The 22,513-nt window shown below is 50.9% G+C and overlaps 2 protein-coding genes and 1 long non-coding RNA gene across 8 annotated transcripts in view; 1 reads left to right on the forward strand and 2 right to left on the reverse strand.

Moving 5' to 3' along the window:
- Positions 1-530: 530 nt before the first annotated feature.
- TPM2 (tropomyosin 2) lies at positions 531-8,880 on the reverse strand. Of its 4 annotated transcripts, none has more exons than XM_017543105.1 (9): positions 8,532-8,879; positions 7,969-8,094; positions 4,194-4,327; positions 3,980-4,097; positions 3,815-3,885; positions 3,608-3,683; positions 3,033-3,095; positions 2,790-2,859; positions 531-682 (listed from the first exon to the last, which is right to left on the reverse strand). In XM_017543105.1, exons 1-9 carry the CDS (start codon positions 8,643-8,645, stop codon positions 600-602), a joined length of 855 nt encoding a protein of 284 aa, XP_017398594.1. In that variant the 5' UTR covers positions 8,646-8,879; the 3' UTR covers positions 531-599. The 4 variants fall into 4 exon arrangements, with proteins under 4 accessions (XP_017398594.1, XP_017398596.1, XP_037599614.1 ...); XM_017543107.2 differs by lacking the exon at positions 3,608-3,683 and adding an exon at positions 3,276-3,351 and having other exon boundaries at positions 8,532-8,774; XM_037743686.1 differs by lacking the exons at positions 531-682; positions 3,608-3,683 and adding exons at positions 1,447-1,762; positions 3,276-3,351 and having other exon boundaries at positions 8,532-8,880.
- On the forward strand, positions 598-2,934 carry LOC119473326. Its single transcript, XR_005202532.1, has 3 exons — positions 598-684; positions 1,458-1,463; positions 2,798-2,934. It is a non-coding gene; the product is annotated as an uncharacterized LOC119473326 (long non-coding RNA).
- A 7,470-nt stretch (positions 8,881-16,350) lies between the features above and the next one.
- TLN1 (talin 1) overlaps positions 16,351-22,513 on the reverse strand; it is a 35,666-nt gene continuing 29,503 nt past the window's right edge. For 2 of the 3 annotated variants that reach the window (XM_037743677.1, XM_037743678.1), the window contains exons 49-57: positions 19,503-19,688; positions 19,285-19,392; positions 18,671-18,776; positions 18,349-18,473; positions 18,118-18,243; positions 17,625-17,687; positions 17,331-17,513; positions 17,054-17,182; positions 16,351-16,926 (exon numbers count right to left, since the gene is read on the reverse strand). In XM_037743677.1, coding sequence (XP_037599605.1) covers positions 16,801-16,926; positions 17,054-17,182; positions 17,331-17,513; positions 17,625-17,687; positions 18,118-18,243; positions 18,349-18,473; positions 18,671-18,776; positions 19,285-19,392; positions 19,503-19,688 — 1,152 coding nt within the window. In that variant the 3' untranslated portion in view covers positions 16,351-16,800. The remainder of the gene's footprint in view (positions 16,927-17,053; positions 17,183-17,330; positions 17,514-17,624; positions 17,688-18,117; positions 18,244-18,348; positions 18,474-18,670; positions 18,777-19,284; positions 19,393-19,502; positions 19,689-22,513) is intronic. The other variant, XM_017543113.2, reaches the window with a different exon arrangement.

Raw genomic sequence — 22,513 nt, forward strand, 5'->3', positions numbered from 1 at the left:
AAAAAAAAATAACAATATTGCACAGGATTAGAACATGGACATCTTTGGAGAAGGGGAATTATTCTGCCTACCACAGATGTTATCAGGAAGAGGACAGAAATGACTGATCCTGCTGGGATGGCCGTGTGTGTGCAGTATATGTGTTGATGGGTAGGGCAGAGAGCAGCCCTAGGCTTAACATCACACTCAGGCTTTTGGGTTTTCACCCTGCTCAAGGAAAATGTGTCACTTCTTGCAGTTTTTGCTTCAGGATGTGCCGTCTGGCCCAGCTGCCTGCTGGAACAGGGCGCTGCTGTGGATAGCAACTCCTCTGCCTGTAGGGAACAAGGGCCACGATGTCCCCCAGACCTATCAGACTTCCTGCTTCATATGGCCTATTCACAGCCCCTTCTCAATAAGCCTAGGCCCCCGCATCCCACAGTTTTCCCTGAAAAGGAGGTCCCACTGCAGAGCAAGGACCCAGGCCCTGCTCATTCAGGGGTCCTTCAAACTCCATTGCCAATACCAAAGAAAGGCTTAAAGGGCCTTGAGAAGCTGGTAACATCAGTTTTATTGGGTTGGGGCAGCAACCATAGCCTGGCTGGGGGCGGTGCCAGCCCTCACAGGTTGTTGAGTTCCAGCAGGGTCTGGTCCAAGGTCTGGTGAATCTCGACATTCTCCTCCTTGGCACTGGCCAAGGTCTCTGTGAGGGGAAGCGGCAGGTGAGGTGGGAGGGAGACACGAGGGGGAGATGTGGGGAGGCAGGGGCAGGGAAGGTGACATATAGACATGGAGTGGGTCAGGAGACACAGAAAGACACATACATTCAGGGACCCCAAGGCCCCATGGCAGGGGCAAATGGTTGGATTGACCATGATGAGGGGAAGAGGATGGACGTGGATACCTCAAGGCCTTGTGGTCATGGAGGTGGGGGTGGGGAGGCCTGAGTCATCAACTGCTTTATCCTCTTCTTTAGAAGATTTAAGAAAGTTGGAGACAGAAGGTAAGACAAAGACTCAGCCAGGAAAGGGAGGGCCAGACAGACTTGAGGTAGAAAACAGACCTGCTGATGCAGTGAAAGCCCCATGTTGCTGACATCCAACATGTTTCCAAGCTCCATTCCAGCCCTTTTGCCACCTTCTTGCCCCTGCCCTGTACCTCACCATCCCATTTCCTTTCCAGTCACTCTATTTGATCCTGGAACCCCAGCTAAGTACTCTGAGGTCAGTGATTGGCACCAGAGGGGGTCATGGTGTTTGACAGGGTCACATGTGCCCGCATGCAGCAGTGAGTCAGAGAGTGACAGCCTGGGAGTGCCCGTGCAGAGGGGTTTCAGAGTGGGCCATATTGTTTGGTGGGTGGGCTCAGTGCAGTGGGTGGGGGTGTCTGTAAGAGCCAGGGTCTCAGGAGTGAACCAGTGCTCCGTGGTGGTGATAGAGGTGCTCTCTGGAGGGCAGGAAAACAGCATGGAGACCAAGTTCAGAGTTTATTGAGCAGCGAAGGGGGATGGAGGCGGATAGGTAAAGGATGAAGCCAGTGCCAGAGTGGGTGGTGGACATGATGGAGGTTCTCCCTAGGCTGCTCCCAGCCTGGCTGTGCAATGTTGGCAATTTCTGCTCCTCCTGCCTGCTCCCTTCCCCATAGAAAGAATGGAAAGGAGAGGAGAGAAGAGGGCTGAGGTGGCCACACTGGCATGGGGCTCAGAGGGAGGTGATGTCATTGAGTGCGTTGTCCAGCTCCTCGCTAATGGCCTTGTACTTCATCTTCTGGGCGTAGACTTCGTCTGGGGGGGTCCAGGGAGGGGACAAGGTGGGAGTGTGGGAGAGGGAGTGGAGGGAAAGAGGAAAGGAAGGAGAGAAGGCAATGGAAAGAAAAACAGAATCAGAGGTGCACAAAGACAGAGTGAGAGCGGCAGGCCAGGGAACAGGCTGGACGGCTGTCAGGAACTCCTTCTCCCCCTTTCTACCCCATCTCTTTTCTTTCCTTCTCTGTACCCTACATTGGCTTTACCCGCAGGAGCTCCTGCCTCCCCAGGGAGCTGTGGGCACAGTGCTCCGGACAAGCAGGAGTGCTTGCTTAGCAGGGAGAGGGAGTGTGCTGGAGCCAGAAAGGGCAAACCTCCTAAAGCTGGAGGTAAAATTGGAGCTTGCCTGAGAAGGCTGGAAGCGAGAGAAGTGGGAAAGTGAAAGGGTTATCACAGAATAAAAGGGAAAGGCAACTTTAGCCACAACACCATCAACAATAGAAATAGTCACAGACTCACAAATATCTGATGTTTGTTTTTGTCCAATCTAGCTTAAAATTGTATTTTCTATTAATGTTGACATGCAGACCTAAATGTTCAATCAAAAGCTCTCTAGTTAATAAGGCAGTCTCTGTGCTAGAACTCTACTGTGTTACACTCAGGGACAGAATCATCTAATATGGGAGCCACTCAGAGTGTGGCCTGGGGACCAGCAGCATTGGCAGCACCAGAGAGCTGGCTAGAAATGCAAATCCTCCAGCCGAAAGTCAGCAATCACTTTGGGGCAGAGCCTAGGAATCTGTTTTTAAAACTCTCCCAGTGATTCTCATGCATGCTGAAATTTGAGAAGCACTGGAGTTGTTGCCCTGTGGACAGCTACAATTACTTGAATTGTAGACATGGCCCACAGAATTGGGGAGTTGGTAGAGTCCTAGGCTGGGTGGTTCAACCCTAGTTTATTGGTGGCAAATAAAATGGGATGAGAAGGTAAGAAACAGACTGATAATCACGGCAGGTGTGGACCTACTTATAAAGGCTCATGGATATGAGAGAGTATTCCTTTTACCTTCCAAGTCATCGATGGTTTTCTCCAACTTTGCCACAGACCTTTCGGCAAACTCTGCTCGGGTCTCAGCCTGGGGGGTAAAGGCAGGATGGGAGAAATGGGAAAGAATTAGGCCCTCCCACAGACCACTGCCCAAGTCAAGCTTCTTGCCCATCCCTTTCCTCAAGTGTCGTACCACAGGCAGTCTCTGACAAGGATAAGGGGGGCTTGAGGAGACACTGGGAACTGGAAGAGGACTCTCACCTCTTTCAGCTTCTCCTCCAGCAGTTTGATCTCCTCTTCATATTTATCTTCTTTGGTGGAATACTTTTGGGGACATACACACACCATCAGTACAGCACCACCACAAATCCTTCATTTCTCCATTGCACCCCATAGGCTCCTGGCCATCTTGCCTCCATTGAACACCAGCCCCTCCCTGCCTTGGGCCCCTCACCTCCCTCCCCTGTGGGACCCCATCCTCACTGCCCCTCTGCTCCCCTCTACCTTGTCCGCCTGGGCCTCCAGGGATTTCAAGTTGTTGGTAACAATTTTCAGCTCCTCCTCTAGGTCCCCACATTTACTGCAGGGGGTGTGTGGCAGGGGGAGCGGGGTGTGAGGGCACAGTGAAGCCAGACAGTGGAGATGGCACAGTGGGGGACGGGTAGAGGAGAGAAGAGAAGAGCAAAGTTGTGAGAGTGACAGCAGGCAGGGCTCAGAAGCCCCAGGCCCTTCCCAATCCCCAGCAGCTGGGAGAGAGCAGCCTGTGGTGCTGAGATGGAGGGAAGGTGAGCTGAGAGAAGGTGCCATTGCCCAGAAAGGTTCAGAGGGGTTGCTACCTCCTCCTCTGAGGCCATCAGGGACTTGAGGGCCTGGTCCATGGTTCGAAGTTCCTCCTCCAGCTGTCTGGCTCGGCTGGGGGCGGCGGGCAGGGGTCAGAGAACAGGGGCTGTCCCTATGGCCCCAAGCCTAGGACACTCCCTCCCCACTATATGGACGGCCCCAGTGCCAAGGGGCTCACATGCCACCCCCCGGGGAATCTTTACCTCTCGGCCACCTCAGCTCTCTCTTCTGAGCGCTCCAGCTCTCCTTCCAGGATCACCAGCTTCCTGGCCACCTGTGGGGAGTGAGAAAGAGAGGGTAAATCAGCAGAGAAGGACTGGGTATGCTGTGGGCTGGGCAGTGAGCAGGCAGAGGGGCGAGGCTGTCACCTCCTCGTATTTGCGGTCTGAATCCTCAGCGATGTGCTTGGCCTCTTTCAGCTGCATCTCCTGCAGCTCCATCTTCTCCTCGTCCTTCATGGCCCGGTTTTCGATGACCTTCATTCCTCTGGGAGGCACGAGAGGGTGAGTGCGGGGTCAGGACCAGCAGAGACAGGGTCCCTCCTCCCTCCCAGACCGTCCTCCCCCAGGGGCCCCTGATCACCTCTCGCTCTCATCAGCTGCCTTCTCAGCCTCCTCCAGCTTCTGCAGGGCTGTAGCCAGGCGCTCCTGGGCGCGGTCCAGCTCCTCCTCTACCAGCTGAATGCGGCGGTTCAGGGAGGCCACATCTGCCTCAGCCTGTGGGTCAGAGATCAGGGGTCAAAAAGGCCTTGTCTGCCTTGGATGAGGATCAGAGAGGCTCTAGAGGATGTCAAGATTTTTCTCAGAAAGAACTGAGACTTCCTGGTTTCTATACATTCTCTGTAATTTTTCCTCAACCAATCATCTTCTGCCCAGACTGTGCTCCAGTAAAAAATGTGCATTCAGGCTGGGCACCAGTGGCTCATGCCTGTAATCCCAGCACTTTGGGAGGCCGAGGCAAGTGGATCACCTGAGGTCAGGAGTTTGACCTGTCTCTACTAAAAATACAAAATTAGCCGGGAATGGTGGCGTGCACCTGTAATCCCAGCTACTTGGGAGGCTGAGGCACAAGAATCACTTGAACCTAGGAGGCAGAGGTTGCAGTGACATGAGATCATGTCATTGCACTCCAGCCTGGGCAAAAAGAACAAAACTCCGTTTAAAAAAAAAACAAAAAAAAACCCAAAAAATATATGTATTTCTAGCTTGACAAGCTCTGCTCCCCAGCGGCAGGGCCTCTCCTGCACCGTGCACGGTTAGTCTCCCGAAGGTCACCTGCACACAAGTCCTCCTGTTCCCCGTGAGAGCACTCCAAGTGCTGGGGCCAGGTCTGATGCAGCTCTGATTCCTTCACAGCAAAGCCTGGTCCAGGTACGGGGATGGGGAAGAACCAGGCCAACCAGACTTCACTGCTGCTAAGACCAGCCCATCACAGAATCAAGCTCAGTGATGCCAGGCACCGTGGTGCACACCTGTAATCCCAGCTACTCAGGAGGCTAAGGTGGGAGTTCACCTTGACCCTAGGAGGACAGGCTGGGCAATATAGCGAGATCCCATCTCAAAAAAAAAAAAAAAAGACTAAGCTCAGTGATACCATCTGTCATCAGCTGCAAGGCAGACTCCCAGCAAGAAGCCCAAGAGGCAGGCCTATGAAAGACAACCATGGTTGTAGCAAGGGTCTCCCTGCCAAGGCCAGCAGAGAGCTGGGGGCAATGCAGGCGCAGTGTAAGGGATGTCTACTCAGTCCCTGAGCTTGCAATAGGAGGCAAAACCATGGGGGTTTTGGAAAAGATCCATAAAAACTGGTCAAATACCGAGATAAAGGGCACAGCAAGATGAGCACCAACAAAGGAAAATGAGAGAAGCAGTGCGGTGTGGTGTTAAGAGCATCAGCTCTGAGTCAGGCTTGTCTGAGCCATGGCTCAGCCACTCAACACTCGTGTAACCTTGGGCAACTTATTTAGCCTCTCTAAGCCTCAGTTTCCTCTTTCACAAGTTGGAGTTAACAATAACACTTCCTCCTTCTTAAGGCTCTTCTGAGATAACGCAGTGCTTTTAATACTCAATTAACCAACAGAACCCTTGGTGAGGCTCATAAAACGAAACAGGTTCTCTTACTCCATGCTAGATCCACTGAATTGAGATGTGTAGGGTGGGGACTTGGGAATCTTCTCTGTTTTTTAAAGCCCCTGACTGATTCTGATGATAAGCAAAGTTTGGGAAATTGTAAAATAACATGCAGAAAGCACTGAGCACACTGCCTGCACAGGGTCCGCACTCCATAAATATTAGGTTATCCTCTTTCTTTTTTATATTTTTATTTTTTGAGATGGTTTTGCTTTGTCATTCAGGCTGGAGTGCAGTGACACAATCTAAGATCACTGCAACCTCTGCCTCCCAGGTTCAAGTGATTCTTCTGCTTCAGACTCCTAAGTAGCTGGGACTACAGATGCCCACCACCACACCCAGCTAATTTTTGTATTTTTAGTAGAGATGGGGTTTCACAATATTGGCCAGGCTGGTCTCAAACTCCCGACCTTGTGATCTGCCTGCCTTGGCCTCCCAAAGTGCTGGGATTGCAGGCATGAGCCACTGCACCCGGCCAGGTTATTCTCTTTCTTCATCAAAAACAAGGACACAGAGACTCTGAGATTTCAGAGTGGAAAGGAGAGAGGACCTGTGTAGAGGAAGGAAGTAGAGGAAGGAGCTGGGGGCAGCAACTGTGACAGAGAGCATAGGAAGCAGATCCTTGAGAGGACTATAGGGTAGGAGAAATAGCACCATATATAGAGAGTAGATGGTAGCTTATCCTCCAGGTGCTGAAGGCACCTGGAGCTTGGCCACCTGGAGTGACAAGGGCCCATCATGGGCACAGGGCCGGATGACTCAGTGTGGAAGGATTCTGGGGACAGCATTGGGGGTTGGGAAGAATCACTCTCGGGGACATTGGAGGACTACCCTAGAGAGCAGTGAAACTATAAAAGAAAAACTCTTCATGATGGTGGGGTGACAACTCTGAAAAGTTTGGGAAGTCCTGGGGTCCTCATGATGGGACTGATAACGTGCCATTTCTTGTTCCTCAAACTCTTCTCAGTTATGGGCGTTCCTCTTTAACCACAGGACAGGCACTACTGTCCCCGTTAGACAAATGGGAAGCAAGAGAAACTGAGGCACCATGTTGAGTGCTGTGTTCAAGGTCACACAATAAGCTTGGGCAGTCTTTCCTATCTGCTCCTGGCACTGCTGCTCTGCCTCCCCAGTTCTGTCCCTGTCCCCCCGCCCTGCCTCCAGCCCCCATCAGCTCCTTTGGTTTCTAGTCCTGCCTCCAGCTGCACTGGGCCTTGGTTATTTATAGAGTGTCAGATGCCCAGGGTCGTCTGTGCTAGCAGCTGCAGGTCAGCTCCCTCCCAAGTGCCAGGACTAGTGGAGAACCAAAACTGGAGGCTGGAGGTCACAGAAGCCCAACCGTGGGGGGCTGGGAACATGAGCAGTTGACACAAACAGCAATGTCATCTCTGATGTTCAGACCACAATTTATGCTAATCCAACCACAGGTTTATCTTAAAACAATCCTGGGTGGAAGGCAGATGGGGAAACTGAGGCAGAGAATGGGGAAAGTGCCATGTCCAAAATCATATGGCCATTCTCCTATCTTAAGGTGGGGGTTGGGAATGGCAGGAAGTGAAGTCTAGTTGGGATTGTGGGGTGGACAGAGAAATCTCAGGGTAAACAGGTCCTGCCAAGGTAGCTGTTTTGGCATTTGTGGCCCTGTCCCTCTGCCCTGTGGCCTGGCGTGGTCTCCAGGTTGACAGCTTAATGAGGATAAATGAGGAGCCTCAGAACATGAGCTGGGGCCTCAGGGCACAGCCAGGCTGCTGAAGCCAGAGGTCAAGGCCAGGGAATTTCTAATGGCCCCTTAGGGTTGTAACTCAAGTGGGGCCTCATTTTTGGATCCCTCTCCCTCCTCCTGCCTGCTAGTACCTCATACCCACACCCCCGACCCCCAAACTGCTGCAGTCTCCTCTCCAATTTCAGCTGGAGGATTAACTGAGGTAGATGGCAAATTCTTATGCCTTCCACCCCCGCAATGACTCACTGCTTGATCACTGTACATTCTAAAAGCTGGAACCAAACAGAATTACAGGACTAAGTCCTCTGGGGGAAGTGGTAGGTGATTTTGATTTATCCACTGTCTTGGATTATTTGTGTAAGCGTACCCTAGCCCTGGTTACTGAGATAAAATCATTTCTGTCCTGGTGCTGGGGATAGCTAAGTCCCCTTATCCCCTTATTCCCATGCCCAGGGGGCCCCTTCCCAGTGCCCTAACTCCTCCCATTGTCCCCCAAGTCCACACTCACATCGGTGGCCTTCTTCTCCGCCTGCTCCAGTTTCTCCTGGGCCTCCTTCACGGATTCAGAATACTTTTCCACTTCATCCTCTGTCCCCTTCAGCTTCTTCTGGAGGGCCTGCTGCTCCTCCTCCAGCTGGGACAGAGGGGTCTCAGTCAGCCAGGCCTGGGAGGGGGCCCAGGCCCGGAATGGAGATGGGGTGTGTAGGGGAACTACCAAGAGAGATTTGGAGGCTACTGGGATGGAAGAGGAATAACAGAGGGGGGCAGTCCAGTCAAGGGTACTGGTGGGACCTGGTGGGGGTACAGAGAAAACTTCAACACCCAAGGAGCAGGACCAACATGCTCTGCAAGGGCAGGAGTGGGAACCAGTGGCCTGGGGCTCCCCCAGACTATGGTAGGGGAGATAAGGGGCTCTGATGAAGGCCCTGAGGGTATTGTGAAGGCCTGGCCCCCACACTGGGTGGAGAGAGCCCTGGCAGGCAGGCCTGAGGCTGGGGGACCCATGGCAGCGACCCACCCCTGCCTTCGGCAGGGGCGGGGAAAGCAGGCTGCACTGGGCCGGGCCCCCACCTGCTTGCAACGATCCTCAGCTTGCTTCTTGTCGGCTTCGGCCTGCTCGGCGCGGTCGATGGCATTCTCCTTGTCCAGCTTCAGCATCTGCATCTTCTTCTTGATGGCGTCCATGGCTGTGGTGGGGGGTGGGCCGGCCGGCGGGCAGTGAGGACTGGACCGACTGGGCTGGCTGAGCCGACTGGCTGCACGGGTGGCAGGCAAGGAGGACCAAGCAGGACTGGGACGTCCCGGCCGCGCGGGCGCCTAAAAGGCGGGGAGGGACCGGGCGGAGCCGGCGATCAGGACCCTCCCCCACCTCGGCCCAAACCTTGTAGGGGCAGAAGCAAGGCCTGGCCGGGGGGCGCGGCTGCCCCCTGCGCCCACCCACTCGGGACCGCCTCCCGTGGGGTCCCGCCCCAATTCCCCTCTACCCCGCCAGCCGTCGGAGGGAAAAGGAGCCGACGGTCGGCTGGAAAAACCCCGACGCTACGGAGGAGAGGGGACCCTTGGGCTGGGGGCTCCGGGCTTCCTCTGAGTGACAGTCGGATCCAGTGGCAGCTGCGGCTGGGGCCCCTGGGGCTATTTCGGGGCGTGAGCTCACGGCAGCTGCCCGGGCACAGGGACCGGCGTGCTCCCCCTTAGCTGCAGCAGCCGCTACCCTTAATTTAGAAGTTTCCTGCAAATCCCCCCGGATTAAATGTCTCTTGGGAGGCAGAGCTCCTCTGCAGTTTGAGTGCCTCAGTTTACCCTGAGTTCCACTAGGTTTTTGTTATCGACGTGCTGGTGATAGCAGAGTCTCATCGGTGACTTGGGGAAACTGAGGCAGGAGGCGAGCCCAGAACCCCAGTGGCGGTGCGGAGTTTGACCCGGCTTGCTGGCTCCAGGACTGGCCTGACCTCTCATTCCCTCGCCTCCCCTCCCAGTCCCTGGAGCCAGGCCCTTCCTGTGAGCGCCCGGCGGCTTGGGACCCAGCTCCCCGCCCCGCCCCCCACGTGCCCCGCATATTTTCCACGCGGCTGCGGCCCGGCTGGTCACAGCGCGCTCCCCGCCCCCGCTCCCACCCGGACGCTTCCCGAGCCCCTCCGCTCCCCGCCCCCGCCTTCGCCTGGCCCCTCTCCCCACCGCGCGCCCTCCCTCTCCTCCTCTGCTCCCCGCCGACGCTCCTCTCTTTCCCAGTGGGTCAACTTTACGCTGAAATTTCTTTTCTGCCCTTTTTTGGGATGTTTCCCCGTGGGGAGGCGGAGCCGAGCTGGGGCGGGGAAGGCGGGGGGCGAGGGGTAGAGTCGCTGAGCTGCGGGGTGTAGGGGGCCCGGGACGAGGTGTCCTCTCGGACCAGTGCCGCCAAATCACCGACGGAGCAGGGTCGTCGGGTCTGGGAGTCTGAGGCGCGGGGCGTGAAGGTGTTTGTTTTCATTTTTCCCTGGGGTGGGGTGGGGGCAGAGGAAGTGGAGAGCCGCCCCGGAGTAGGGGGAAGGGGAGGAGAGAACCAGCGGAGGAAGCGGGGAGGGAGCTGCTAGTCTCGCCCTCACCCTCCAGTCGCGGAGAGGCGGGAGGCCTGGATTTTGCAGTGGGCTGGGGACCGTGGGAACCCGGAGCCGCAGGCCGGGACGGTGGGGAGGAGGCGTGGAAACGCATTCAGATGTATTTAGCTGCCTGCGCGCCACACCGAGAGCAACCCTGGCCTGACCTCATAGTGTTTCTCTAACTCCGTGGAAGACCCCTCATCCATCAGCAGCCTATGCTGGACCACTGGGACTCCCCTGCCCTTCGCGTCTCACTTCCACCTAATCCTGGAGAGGCTGCTTCCTACCAATGAAGTTCCTCTTCGGGTCAGTCTGGGCTGGCCTCTGGCCCCTCCTTTTCTCCAGTCTTCAGTCTTTTGTAGTCTTACTTCTGGTTCCTCAACTCATTCATTTGACTGTTCCACGACACTGTTGCCAAATGTCTTTTAAAATTTAATGCGAATATTATCTAAAACCCTCCAAAACCCCTTCCTAATCCCTGTCCCCCGACCTTTTTTGAGATGAGAGCTCGCTAATTGCCCAGGCTGGTCTTGAACTTCTGGGCTCAAGTGATCCTCCCGACTCGGCCTCCTGAGTAGCTGGGATTACAGGCACGCGGGCGCCCCGCCTATTTTGAGGAAGAAAAAAAACAACAACCCACATTTCTTAATATGGTATAGAAGGCCCGTTGTTTTGGCTCCTGCCTGCCTCTCTGGCCTCATCTCCTTTCATGCCCAACCTCACCCCCTGTATTCAGACTTTTACCTCATACTGCATTCATAATGAGCTACATGCAGGAGCTGGAAATAGCCACACTTTTCTTAAAGCTTCCACAGTTTATGTATTCTGTTCCCTCTCCCTAAAATGCCCTTCCTCTTGGCTGATTCCTGGTGGCCTTAAGACTCAGATCAAGTGTCAACTTTTTTGGGAAGTCTTCCCTGGCCACTTCTCTTCCCACTGCCTCACCTAATAGGTGCGTGTTCTTGGTGCAGGCTCTCACTCTCATTCTAGTCCCATGGTATAACTGTTCTTACATGGTTTGGCACCTCTGCTGGTCTGTGAGTCCTCAACAGAAACAATTGTTCTCAATTCTGAATCCCCAATGCCTAGCACAGCACCAGGCATAGAATTGGCACTCGTGAACATTTGCCAGATGAGTTTTTTATGTACCAGGTTCTGGGTACTCAAATATGTTAAAAATGGTGTGGGTCTTTTGGTCTTAGAACAGAACGCTTCACACTCTTAAAATATATTGAAGACCCCCAAACAGCTTTTGCTGAAGTGGGTTATATCTACCAATCCTTGTCATATTAAAATGAAACCTGAGAAAAATTTTAAATATGTATCAATTCATTAAAAATAACAAAAATAAACTCGTTACACAATTGCCATGTTAACATAATGTTCTAAATGAAAGATAACTATATTCCCATTCCCCGAATTAGTGAGAGTATGGAAATTATTTTGTATTTTTGCAAATCTCTTTACTCTCTGGCTTCCGAGGGGACAGCTGGATTCTTAATATCTGCTTCCGTACTTGATCTGTTGCTATATGTTGGTTAGTCTGAAGCACTGTATATGAAGAAAATCCGGTCTCACAACAGTTATGTAGTTGGAAAGATTTATTTATTTATTCTTTTTTCTTTTTTTTTTTTGAGACGGAGTTTTGCTGTTGTTGCCCGGACTGGAGTGCAATGGCACGATCTTGACTCACCGCAACTTCTGCCTCCTGGGTTCAAGCAATTCTCCGGCCCCAGCCTCCCAAGTAGCTGGGACTACAGGCACGCACCATCATGCCCAGCTAATGTTTTGTATTTTTAGTAGAGACGAGGTTTCACCTTATTGACCAGGATGGTCTCGATCTCTTGACCTTGTGATCCACCCGCCTCGGCCTCCCAAAGTGCTGGGATTACAGGCTTGAGCCACCGCGCCCGGCCTTCTTTTTTCTTTTTTTTGAGACAGAGTCTCACTCTGTTGCCCAGGCTGGAGTGCAGCGGTGTGATCTAGGCTCACTGCAACCTCTGCCTCCAGCGTTCAAGCGATTCTCCTGCCTGAGACTCCTGAGTAGTTGGGATTAAAGGCGCCCGCCACCATGCCCGGCTAATTTTTGTATTTTTAGTAGAGACAAGGTTTCACCAAGTTGGCCAGGATGGTCTCGATCTGTTGACCTCGTGATCTGCCTGCCTTGGCCTCTCAAAGTGCTGGGATCACAGGTGTGAGCCACTGCACCTGGCCTATTTATTTATTTATTTTTGAGACATAGTCTCGTTCGGTGGCCCAGGCTGGAGTGCAGTGGCGAGATCTTGGCTCACTGTAACCTCCGCTTCCTAGGTTCAAGTGATTCTCATGCTTCAGCCTCCTGAGTAGCTGGGACTACAGGCAGGCACCACCATGCCTGACTAAATTTTCTATTTTTAGTAGAGACAGAGTTTCACGATGTTGGCCAGGCTGGTCTCAACCTCCTGACCTCAAGTGATTTGCCTGCCTTAGCCTCCCAAAGTGCAGGTATTACAGGTGTGAAACACCACACCTGGCCTATTATTATTTTTTTTATTATTTTGAGACAGAATCTTGCTGTCACACAGGCTGGAGTACAATGGTGCGATCTCAGCTCACTGCAACTTTCACCTCCCAGGTTCAAGCTATTCTCCTGCCTCAGCCTCCCGAGTAGCTGGGACTACAGGCATAAGCCACCACACCCAGCTAATTTTTGTATTTTTAGTGGAGACGGAGTTTCGCCATGTTGGCCAGGCTGATCTCGAACTCCTGACCCCAGGTAATCTGCCTTCCTTAGCCTCCCAAAGTGCTGGGATTACAGGCATAAGCCACTGTGCCGGGCCTGGACTCTTATGGTTTTTTTTGAGACAAGATCTGGCTCTAACACCCAGGCTAGAGTGCAGTGACACAATCACAGCTTGGCTCACTGCAGCCTTGACCTTCCAGGCTCAAGTAATCTCCCTGCCTCAGTCTCCAGATGTACACTATCATACCTGGCTTTTTTCTTTTTTTTTTTTTAATTTTTTTTTGAAATTTAAGATGGAGTTTCACCATGTTGGTCAGGCTGGTCTTGAACTCCTGACCTCAGGTGATCCGCCCGCCTTGGCCTCCAAAGTGCTTGGATTACAGGCATGGGCCACCAGGCCTTTTAAAAAAAGACATGGTGTCCTACTGTGTTGCCTATGTTGGTCTCAAACTCCTAGGCTCAAGCTACCCTCCCACCTCAGCTTCCCAAAGTGCTGGAATTAATTGCAGGTGTGGGCCACTGTGCCTGGCTGATAATTGGCAGTTTCTTAAGGGTTAGTTGCAATGTAGAACCTGAAACTATATCAATGACCTTTTCGTACTATTAAAATCTGTTGTTTTGGCTGGGTGTGGTGGCTCATGCCTGTAATCCCAGCACTTTGGGAGCCCAAGGCGGGCAGATTACCTGAGGTCAGGAGTTTGAGATCAGCTTGGCCAACATGGTAAAACCCTGTCTCTACTAAAAATACAAAAATTAGTTGGATGTGGTGGCACAATCCCAGCTACTCAGTAGGGTGAAGCAAGGGAGTCACTTGAACCCGGGAGGAGAAGGCTGCAGTGAGCCGACATCAAGCCACTGCACTCCAGCTTGGGCAACAGAGCAAGACTGTCTTCCCAAGAAAAAAAAAATCTTTTTTTTTCTGAACTGCACCTTGATTGGATATTTTACCTATATATAATTTTCTAACACCGTGCACTGGTCATATGGAAAATAATTGATTCACTGAGCTATGCAGATTTTCCAAATACTGATGTTTCATTATATGTAACTTAAAAGATTACAATAGGTTTCAGGCCAGGTTACAGGCTTATGCCTGTATTTCCAGCACTTTGGGAGGCCAAGATAGGTGGATTGCCTGAGCTCAGGAATTCAAGGCCAGCCTAGGCAACATGGCAAAACCCCATCTCTACTAAAAATACAAAAAGTTAGCTGGGTGTGGTGACAGGCACCTGTAGTCCCAGCTACTCGGAGGCTGAGGTAGGAGAATTTCTTGAACCTGGGAGATGGAGGTTGTAGTAAGCTGAGACTGCACCATTGCACTTCAGGCTGAGCAACTGATCGAGACTCTGTCTCAAAAATAAATAAATAAAAATTAAAAAAAAATCACAATAGGTTTCAACAGTAAATTGTTTTTCTTCATAATATTATATTGGAGAAGAGTAAAGTCTTTAAGTTTTAAATTTTGGGAAGCTGTGAAGCTCATGTAGCAAATACAAGTGTTCCAAAATTTGATTTTTCACTTGAAAGCTTGAATTGTATCATTGGCAACAAACACTGTCACATTTTTCCCTGAAGTGACACACTCACTTTTTTCCTTTTTTCAGAAAAGTTCTGCCAGCTACCTAAGTCTGATAACCACAGTTTGTCAGTCATTCTTTTGAGTAAATGTGGCATTCCATGAAACAGCAGCTAGTTCAGCTCACAACTGAAAGAACAGCCTGTTATTTCCTCCAGAAAACCATCGTACTTTTGTATGCAAAGTGCTTTATGCATACTTCCTACTTTATCATACAGAATGTTGAAAAGACTTTTCCTCAGGGATTAAGGTTTAAATTAATACATGTTTACTTCATCAATACTTTTTTTTTTTGAGTCTTGCTCTGTTGCCCAGGCTGGAGGGCAGTGGTGCGATCTTGGCTCAGTGCAACCTCTGCCTCCCAGGTTCAAGTGATTCTGGTGCCTCAGCTGCCCGAGTAGCTGGGATTACAGGTTTGTGCCACCATCCCCAGCTAAGGAAAATAATTTTTGGTATTGTTATGAAGATAGTTTTGACCTATGGACCTCTGAAAAGGTCTTAGGGAACCTTAGGGATCTGAGGATCACATTTGAAGAGCTGCTAGTCTAATGACTGTTAAAGCCTCTCCCCAGACGGCTCCCAAGATAGCACTAGTAGGAAGTATGTGATTGGTCCCAGTCCCTGAGGACATGACAGGGAAATGGTAACAGGAGTAAGCAGCTGTCCTGGGCTCATAGCCGGAGTTGAGTCTGGACTGCCACTTGTTGGGGAGGTTGTAGAAGGGATTTGATCTCCAAGGTCCTCAACTCATGATGCCATGACACTGAATCTAGGATTAGGGAGCCACTGCAGTATGTACCAGAGTTGCCAGTCCTCTTTGTCAGAGAGGTGATAATACATCTCAATTTTTTAGTGCTTAGCACAGGCATGGCTTAGTAAATATTGAATGAATGAATCACAGGTGACAGGAGTGCTGGTAGGAAGTTGGCACCATCCCCATTTGGCTGTCCTGGACAAAGTAGTTCCATCTAATTTATTTCTTAGAGAAAGGCTCTCACTCTGTCACTCAGGCTGGCACACAGTGGCACCATCATAGCTCACTGCAGCCTCAAACTCTGGGCTCAAGCAGTCCTCCTGCCTCAGCCTTCCACGTAGCTGGGATTAGAGGCTCTAGCCACTGTACCAGCTTCATTCCATCTACTTCAAACTTTCCCCAATGGGGTGGGAGTAGAAGGTGTTAGTAGCAGATGGGTGGTATTTGTGTTCTACTTGAGGAAATAACGGGCAGCAAGGTTGACTAAAGAATCATGCATGAAAATAGTGGCCAACCTAAGACGACTTTCAGAGTTCATGCAGTGTGGGCAGAATGGGTGGATGAGGAAGTGGAAGCACATAGCATCCACCTCCCTGACTGCCACCAAGGAGAGAAGCACTGACCCACCAGATTAGCAGGGCTGCAGGATCAGAGCTACTAGTACCTGCCTGGCCATTAGGGGTGCTCTGCCCCTCCAACGATAAATTCTCACACATGGGTCAAACTTTTTCCTTTCAGTGCTACTCTAGGCAGGGGTGCCCCAACCCAATCAAAAGCAGTTACTTACCCCAGGCAGCCTCAATTTGGATTTTTTGCTTGCTAATGGCTTCAACCAATTCTGTGGTCACAGTTCTGTTAGGTTCAGACATTTATAGGCTTATTATTTTTAGCAAAGCTTCTTTTGAAAATGTGAATTTGGCCAAGGACTGGATTTGTTGATATACCACGGGTAGTTATGAAGAACAGAATGTCCTCGTAGCTACAAGGAGCTGTAGTAGCTGCTGTCCCAGCATCAGAACATCTGGTGAGGCTTAGGTGCTGGGCAGTGAGGTGGGGATAACAGAAGTATAATTTCTCAGGCACACCTTCCCTAATGGATAACTTTAGGGGTCCAGGTGCAAGGAGGAGGAAGGGACCTCAGGGGGCAGACTGCCAGTCTTCCCCTCACCCATTTCATGCCGGATCAAGGTGGGTGGCAGAACCCAATCCCACTCTCCCCTACTGCCCTGGGAGGAATCTTCTATCTCCCTTGAAGCCAGGTAGAGGTTGTAGGTAGAATCATTTTTATTAGAGCATGACCTGTTTGGAGCTTACAACTCTGCAGCCTCCATGGGTAGCTGGGGGTGGGGGAAGATAGTATAAAAAAACGACAAAGAGAGCTGATGAGGCTGTGGGACTGGTGGAAGCTGCTGGCGGGTAGAGTGGGCTGGGGCCCTGGCAGGTTTAGATTGAGGTACAGCAGCGTTAATAATACTCTTGGAGCGTTAATACTCTGGGGAGGGGCAGGCACTTGGGGGCCCTAGGGCATGAAGGCACTTGGGATTGGGGAGAGGACGGGAGATGTGCGGCAGGACTGGGTGGGGCCAGGCCCCCGGGGTTTGGCAGGCACTTCAGGTAGTGCTGGGTTGGGGTAGGTTGGGCCCTGACAGAAGGCTTTGGTAGTGGCAGGCACAGTCTCTGGGCTGGGTCTGCGTTAAATAGAAGTGGCTTCTCTAGTGCTCATCTCGAAGCTCTGAAGGCAGGAACTTGTACTGCTGCTGCCGGATCTGTGCCAGTCTCTTCCTCGCCTCTTCCAGCTCTCGTTCCTTCCGAAGCATCTCTTCCTGTGCTGCGATGATCTGAGGGTGGGGATTGGAGACTCAGTTCAGTGAGGATGCACAGCAGGGGTATAGGGTATTTGGGACCAGTGCAGGCAATGTGACTGCCCTCCTGACAGTATCGCTCAGTGTCTGGGGTGAAGCTCACCTGGGCAATGCCGCCAACCATTTTCTCCTTCACCACCACTGTCTCATTCTCCTGGTCTTCGAAGGCTGCAGCCTTCTGTGCTGCTTTCACCAGGTTATCTGAGGCTCGCTTCACTGCGTTGCCAGCAGCCTGGGCAGAGAGAAAGCAGCGAAGTTGAGAACTCAGGTAGGATCCCAGTTGAGACAGTCCCTCAATTCTCTCATACAAACACATCTCAGGGGTAACAGTTTGAAGCAGTATAGCCCAAGGGACAATGGGATGGGTCAGGGTTCCTCACCTGAAGTCGTTTCATTGCCTCAGAGTCCTGGTCAGCCTTGACCTTGCAGGCCACAAGAAGCTGGGCTGTGGAGGCAGCTACCTGCTTGGCTGATGAGATGAGCTTCTCCTGGCTGGCATGGCCTTGTACAGCTGCATTAGCTGCTTCACATAGATTGTTGGTGGCCGCAGCCACCATCCGGGCCTAAAGCAAGGAGTGTTTGCTTAAAATATGCCCCTTGCCCTGGTCCATCCCCTCTCCAGCCTTCTCAAGTCTCTCAAACTCAGAGAGACCTAGTAGGTATTGCATACTTACAGCAGAAATGAGGCCCTGGGACCACTGCCCATCGTCCAGTGCATTGGCTGGAATGGCACCCACCTGGAGGAAGGAGGAGAGCCTGCTTAGACCTGCACTTTCCTTACTTCAAAGACTCACTGGCTCCAGATGTGGATGTGGAAATCAAAGTGACAACCCGTCCCTGTAATTCTGGGTTTTTTGTTTTCCAGACAGAGTCTTGCTGTGTTGCCCAGGCTGGAGTGCAGTGGCACAATCTTGATTCACTGTAGCCTCTGCCTCCTGGATTCCAGTGATTCTCCTTCCTCAGCCTCCTGAGTAGCTGGGATTAGAGGCGCATACCACCATGCCCAGCTAATTTTTGTATTTTCAGTAGAGATGGGGTTTCGCCATGTTTGCCAGGCTGGTCTCGAACTCCTGACCTCAGGTGACCTGCTAACCTTGGCCTCCCAAAGTGCTGGGATTACAGGCTTGAGCCACTGCACCTGGCCTCTTCTGGGTTTTAAGCACTCACCTTCCCTTGGGCCACTAGTTCTCTCTGGGCAGCCGACGCAGCCTTTACCAGTGCACTGGTGGCTGCAGCAATGGACTTGGCAGCTTCCAGTATCTGCTCCTCAAAGTTCAAGGACTCATCTGCTTCCTGCAATAAACAAAGGTTGCAGAAAGAGATGTAAAGTCAGAGATGGGCTGAAGGTGGGGACATTCTGCCGTGGTGTGGGGGGAGGAGGAGGGGAACAGGACTGACCTTGGGTTTGGCCCGGGGCTTCAGTTGCTCTAGCTTTTTGGCTGCAGCCTCAATGGCAGCTGCAGCTCCCAGGAGCTCATTCTCAGCAATGACTGTGGGGTCCTCTGGGTCCACCCATTCTGTTCCTGGTGGGATAAAGGAAGAGGGAAGAGGCTAAGGCAGAGTGGGGAGGTCAAAAGCACCAGGGAACATGGTTATATCACCAGGCCCTGGCACCTTGGGGACTATGGGCAGAGGCTAGCACAGAGCGGTCCAGCCAGGAAGCAGAGATCACATCACGACAAGGGTTTTCCTTCCCTCCCTGGCCCTGGCCACCCCTCACCCTTCATAGCTTCAGCAGCCTGGATGAGCTCAGTGACTGAACCAGCCACACGCTTTGAATGTCCTGTCAATTGCTGCTTCAGTTCTGGGCTTGGCTTCTGCAGGGTCTGGGCAAGAAGTGGGCAGGGGACAAAGAGCATCACATCTTAGGGTCTACCCTGATCTATGAAATAGGGCAGACCATGAGCCCCTCACCCCCATCCCTAGAGCGCTCCATACCACAGCCCTCAAACACCACACTCCCTATCTAAGCACACACCATGCATCACACTGCACACATGACGGAGACAGTGGGGCTGTGTCACTCACCGGCTGACAAGGAGCAAGGAGAATGATGAGAAGAAAGAAGAGACAATGAAGGTAGAGAAAGGGGTGGTCAGGTGAGAAGGGAAGAGAAAAGAAAAAAGAGGAGGAAGAAGAGGTGATTGGGAGAACCAAACATGATAAAAGGATGGGGCCTGGGAGAAAGGGAGGCTTGGAAAGGAGAATAGATTTGGGAAATAGAGGATGAGGTAGGAAGGAGATCTGAGCAAAACAGCAGAGTGTGAGACTTGCAGGAAGAGACCTGTGTATTCAGAGAGGCTGGTATAAGGAACAAACAACTCCCTCCCTTACCAGCAGCACATGGTCCAACAGTTCCAGGTAGCCATTGGCACATTCCCGGCCATAGTGTAGGGCTCGAAGCCGCACATCAGGGGCCACTTCCGGGTGGTAAGCTGCTTCCTGTCCCCCAGAGCAATATGTTAGCTTTAGGCCCCCCAGATCCCTATAGTTTCTCTCCCACTATGTTCTGGCCCAAAGCTGCCCCATGAAAATGCCTCAGGGATTTCTACCTTGCAAGCTCGAAGCATATCTGCAATAGCACGGCGGCTCAGATTGGCTGTGGCAATGACATCTTCCTGGCGACAGGAATTGCCAGCGGCAACGGCCTTGGCTGTTGCCATGGTGATACCCTTGGTCATTCGGATGAAGTCTTCTGGGGTAGAAGTCTTGGCAGGTGGCTCTGGCGAACAGAAAACCTGTGGGGGCAGAACAAGAAGAAAGATTTTACAGTGGCTGAGACTATGAGACAATGTAGAACTCTGTGCATGTGATTTGGTGCAGTCCTTGGAGAGAGTCACACATCACAGTGAATGTAACAGAAGGTGGTTGGTTATCATTTCTCATTGAAGCAACTGGGGAGAGTTTGTTTGTTTGAAATTACAAAAGTGGCTTTTGGCTGAGTTTTCATTCCCAAAATAGAGAGAAGCCTTGAAGGGGTGAGAGGCAGAGCTGAGCCATAAAAGATACATAGATAGCTGGGTGGGGTGACTCACACCTGTAACCCCAGCACTTTCGGAGGCCAAGGCGGGCAGATCACAAGGCCAGGAGTTTGAGACCAGCCTGGCCAATATGGTGAAACCCTGTCTCTACTAAAAATAAAAAAATTAGCCGGGTGTGGTTAGCAGGCACCTGTAGTCCCAGCTACTTGGGAGGCTGAAGCAGGAGTATCGCTTGAACCTGGGAGGCAGAGGTTGCAGTGGGCCAAGACTGTGCCACTGCACTCCAGCCTGGATGACACAGTGAGACTCAAAAAAAGAAAGTGTAAAGATGATAGGAGGGCATTTTTAGGTAAATAGTAGGACATGAACAATCAGGATGTCAAGTGTGAAAGTATCAAGGAATATTCTGGAATATAGGACTGGTTATTGGCGCCTTGAATATCACACTGAGGAACTTAATTTTACATAGTATGTGAAAGCCATAATATATTTTGATGGATATATTTATTCAATCCACAAACATTATTAAACATCAGCTAGGTGGTAGATTCTATGCAAGGGGCTAGGGATGCTCCTTGTTCTCATGGAGCTCACATTCTGGTTTTGGACCTAGGTAATAAATGAGTAAACTAGCAGTAAAACTGAGGACTGTGATTTGGATTATGAGGTAATAAAAGAGAATGCTGTGATGAGAACTATTTCAGATAGGTGGTCAGGGAAGGACTCTCTGAGGAGATGACATGGAAGCTGAAGCCTGATGAACTGGAAGAAGCCCAATGCTCAAAAGGCTGGACTAAAGTGAGTGGAAGAGCCTGCAGCAGGTAAGAGCTTGGCATGTTCTCAGAACTGACAGTGTGCAGGGGCACGGGGTGCAGAAAGGGGAGTAGGATGAGACTGGAGAAGTAAAGCAGGGCCATCACTAATGAGTTTTAAGTAGTGAAGTGAAATAATTTTCTATATATATTTATTGATGTCACTAATCTGATATATATAATATATATTATATATATTCTAATATAATCTGTCTCTCTATATTTAAATATATATATATTTAAAACAGGGTCTTGATCTGTCACCCAGGCTGGAGTGCCCTGGAGTGATCATAGCTCATCACAGTCTTGAACTCCTGAGTTCAAGGAATCTTCCTGCCTTCAGACCCCTGAGTAACTGGGACAGGTATGGGCAATCTTGCCTAGCTAATCTTTAAATTTTTTGTAGAGACAGGATTTTGCTATGTTGCCCAAACTAGTTTTGAACTCACTCAAGTGATCCTCCCACTTCAGCCTCCCAAAGTGCTAGGATTCCAGGCATCAGCCATCATGCCCAGCCTCTAACTTATAGTTTAAAAACATAATTGTGGCTACTGTGTAGAAAGGAGGATTGAGGGGGAAGTGTTGAAGCATGAAGACTGGATAGAGACTTACTACATAAATCCAGTGAAGGGCTGATGATGGTTTGGACAGTGTGGTAGTGGTGGGAGAGAGATGGGGAAAGAGAAAATGAGCTGTGTTTGGAAGGGGCACTATCAAAACTTAGATGTGATGAATGAGAGAAAGAGAAATGTCTAATATATTGAAGCTGGGTTTCTGGCTTTAGGAACTGAGTTACTAAAAGGTGCCATTTACTGAGATGGGGGAAAACCAGGAAAGGACCAGGTATGGGAGGCAGAAAGTCAAGAGTTCCAACTTGAACATCTTTGAGAAGAGGTGAAAACAGAACCCAGAAAGATGAATTTAGAAATCAGAAAGATGAGTAGGAAGAGAGGAGAGTGGCAGAGACCGGAAGCAGGGATACCAGGGAGAAAACTGGTGCAGCAGCCAAAGTGCAGGAGAGTATGGAAGTATGAACCAGAGTGCAGACAGTGGGACTAGGGAGGAGGAGTGAAAGGACGTGGCAATGGCCTGAATATGGTGGTTAAGATGGTGAAGTCAAAGACGACTGAGGTGGAATCTTCATGACTGCAAGGGTGTTTCCACCATTAGGAGGACCATGTCATGGTTTGGAAGCACCACCTCTAGGTGGTGATATCAAACAAGCAGTTGAAAATAACCCAGAACTGGGTATCTGCTTCTTACTGAATAATAATGAAAGTGGTTAAACTTGCCAAAGAAGAGAAAAAGGCTATTTGTACAACCCTAGGAAGGCCTCTGCATTTACTAGGTTAAAGGTGATTCAATGATGTTCAAGAAACAAGAGAAAAGCCAGTATCTAGGCCAAGGGAAGAAAGAAATTCAACGAGAGGCTTGTTAACACAGAGTCGGATGCTTTGGAAATGTTTGAAAAGGATGAAGGCCAAGAAGAGGCCACTGAGTGTGGCAACTAAGAGGCCACTAGTGACTGGAGAAAGTGGGAGGTAAAAAAAAAAAGACAGTTGTCAAATGCTAAGGAATAAACCTATGAGTAGGGGAAAGACATGAGTGTAGCTCACTTAAGATATTTGGTGATGGGCCGGGCGCGGTGGCTCACGCCTGTAATCCCAGTACTTTGGGAGGCCGAGGCGGGTGGATCACGAGGTCAAGAGATCGAGACCATCCTGGTCAACATGGTGAAACACCGTTTCTACTAAAAATACAAAAAATCAG

Source organism: Cebus imitator, unplaced genomic scaffold, assembly GCF_001604975.1.
Source record: "Cebus imitator isolate Cc_AM_T3 unplaced genomic scaffold, Cebus_imitator-1.0 Scaffold149, whole genome shotgun sequence".
Lineage (NCBI taxonomy): Eukaryota > Metazoa > Chordata > Mammalia > Primates > Cebidae > Cebus > Cebus imitator.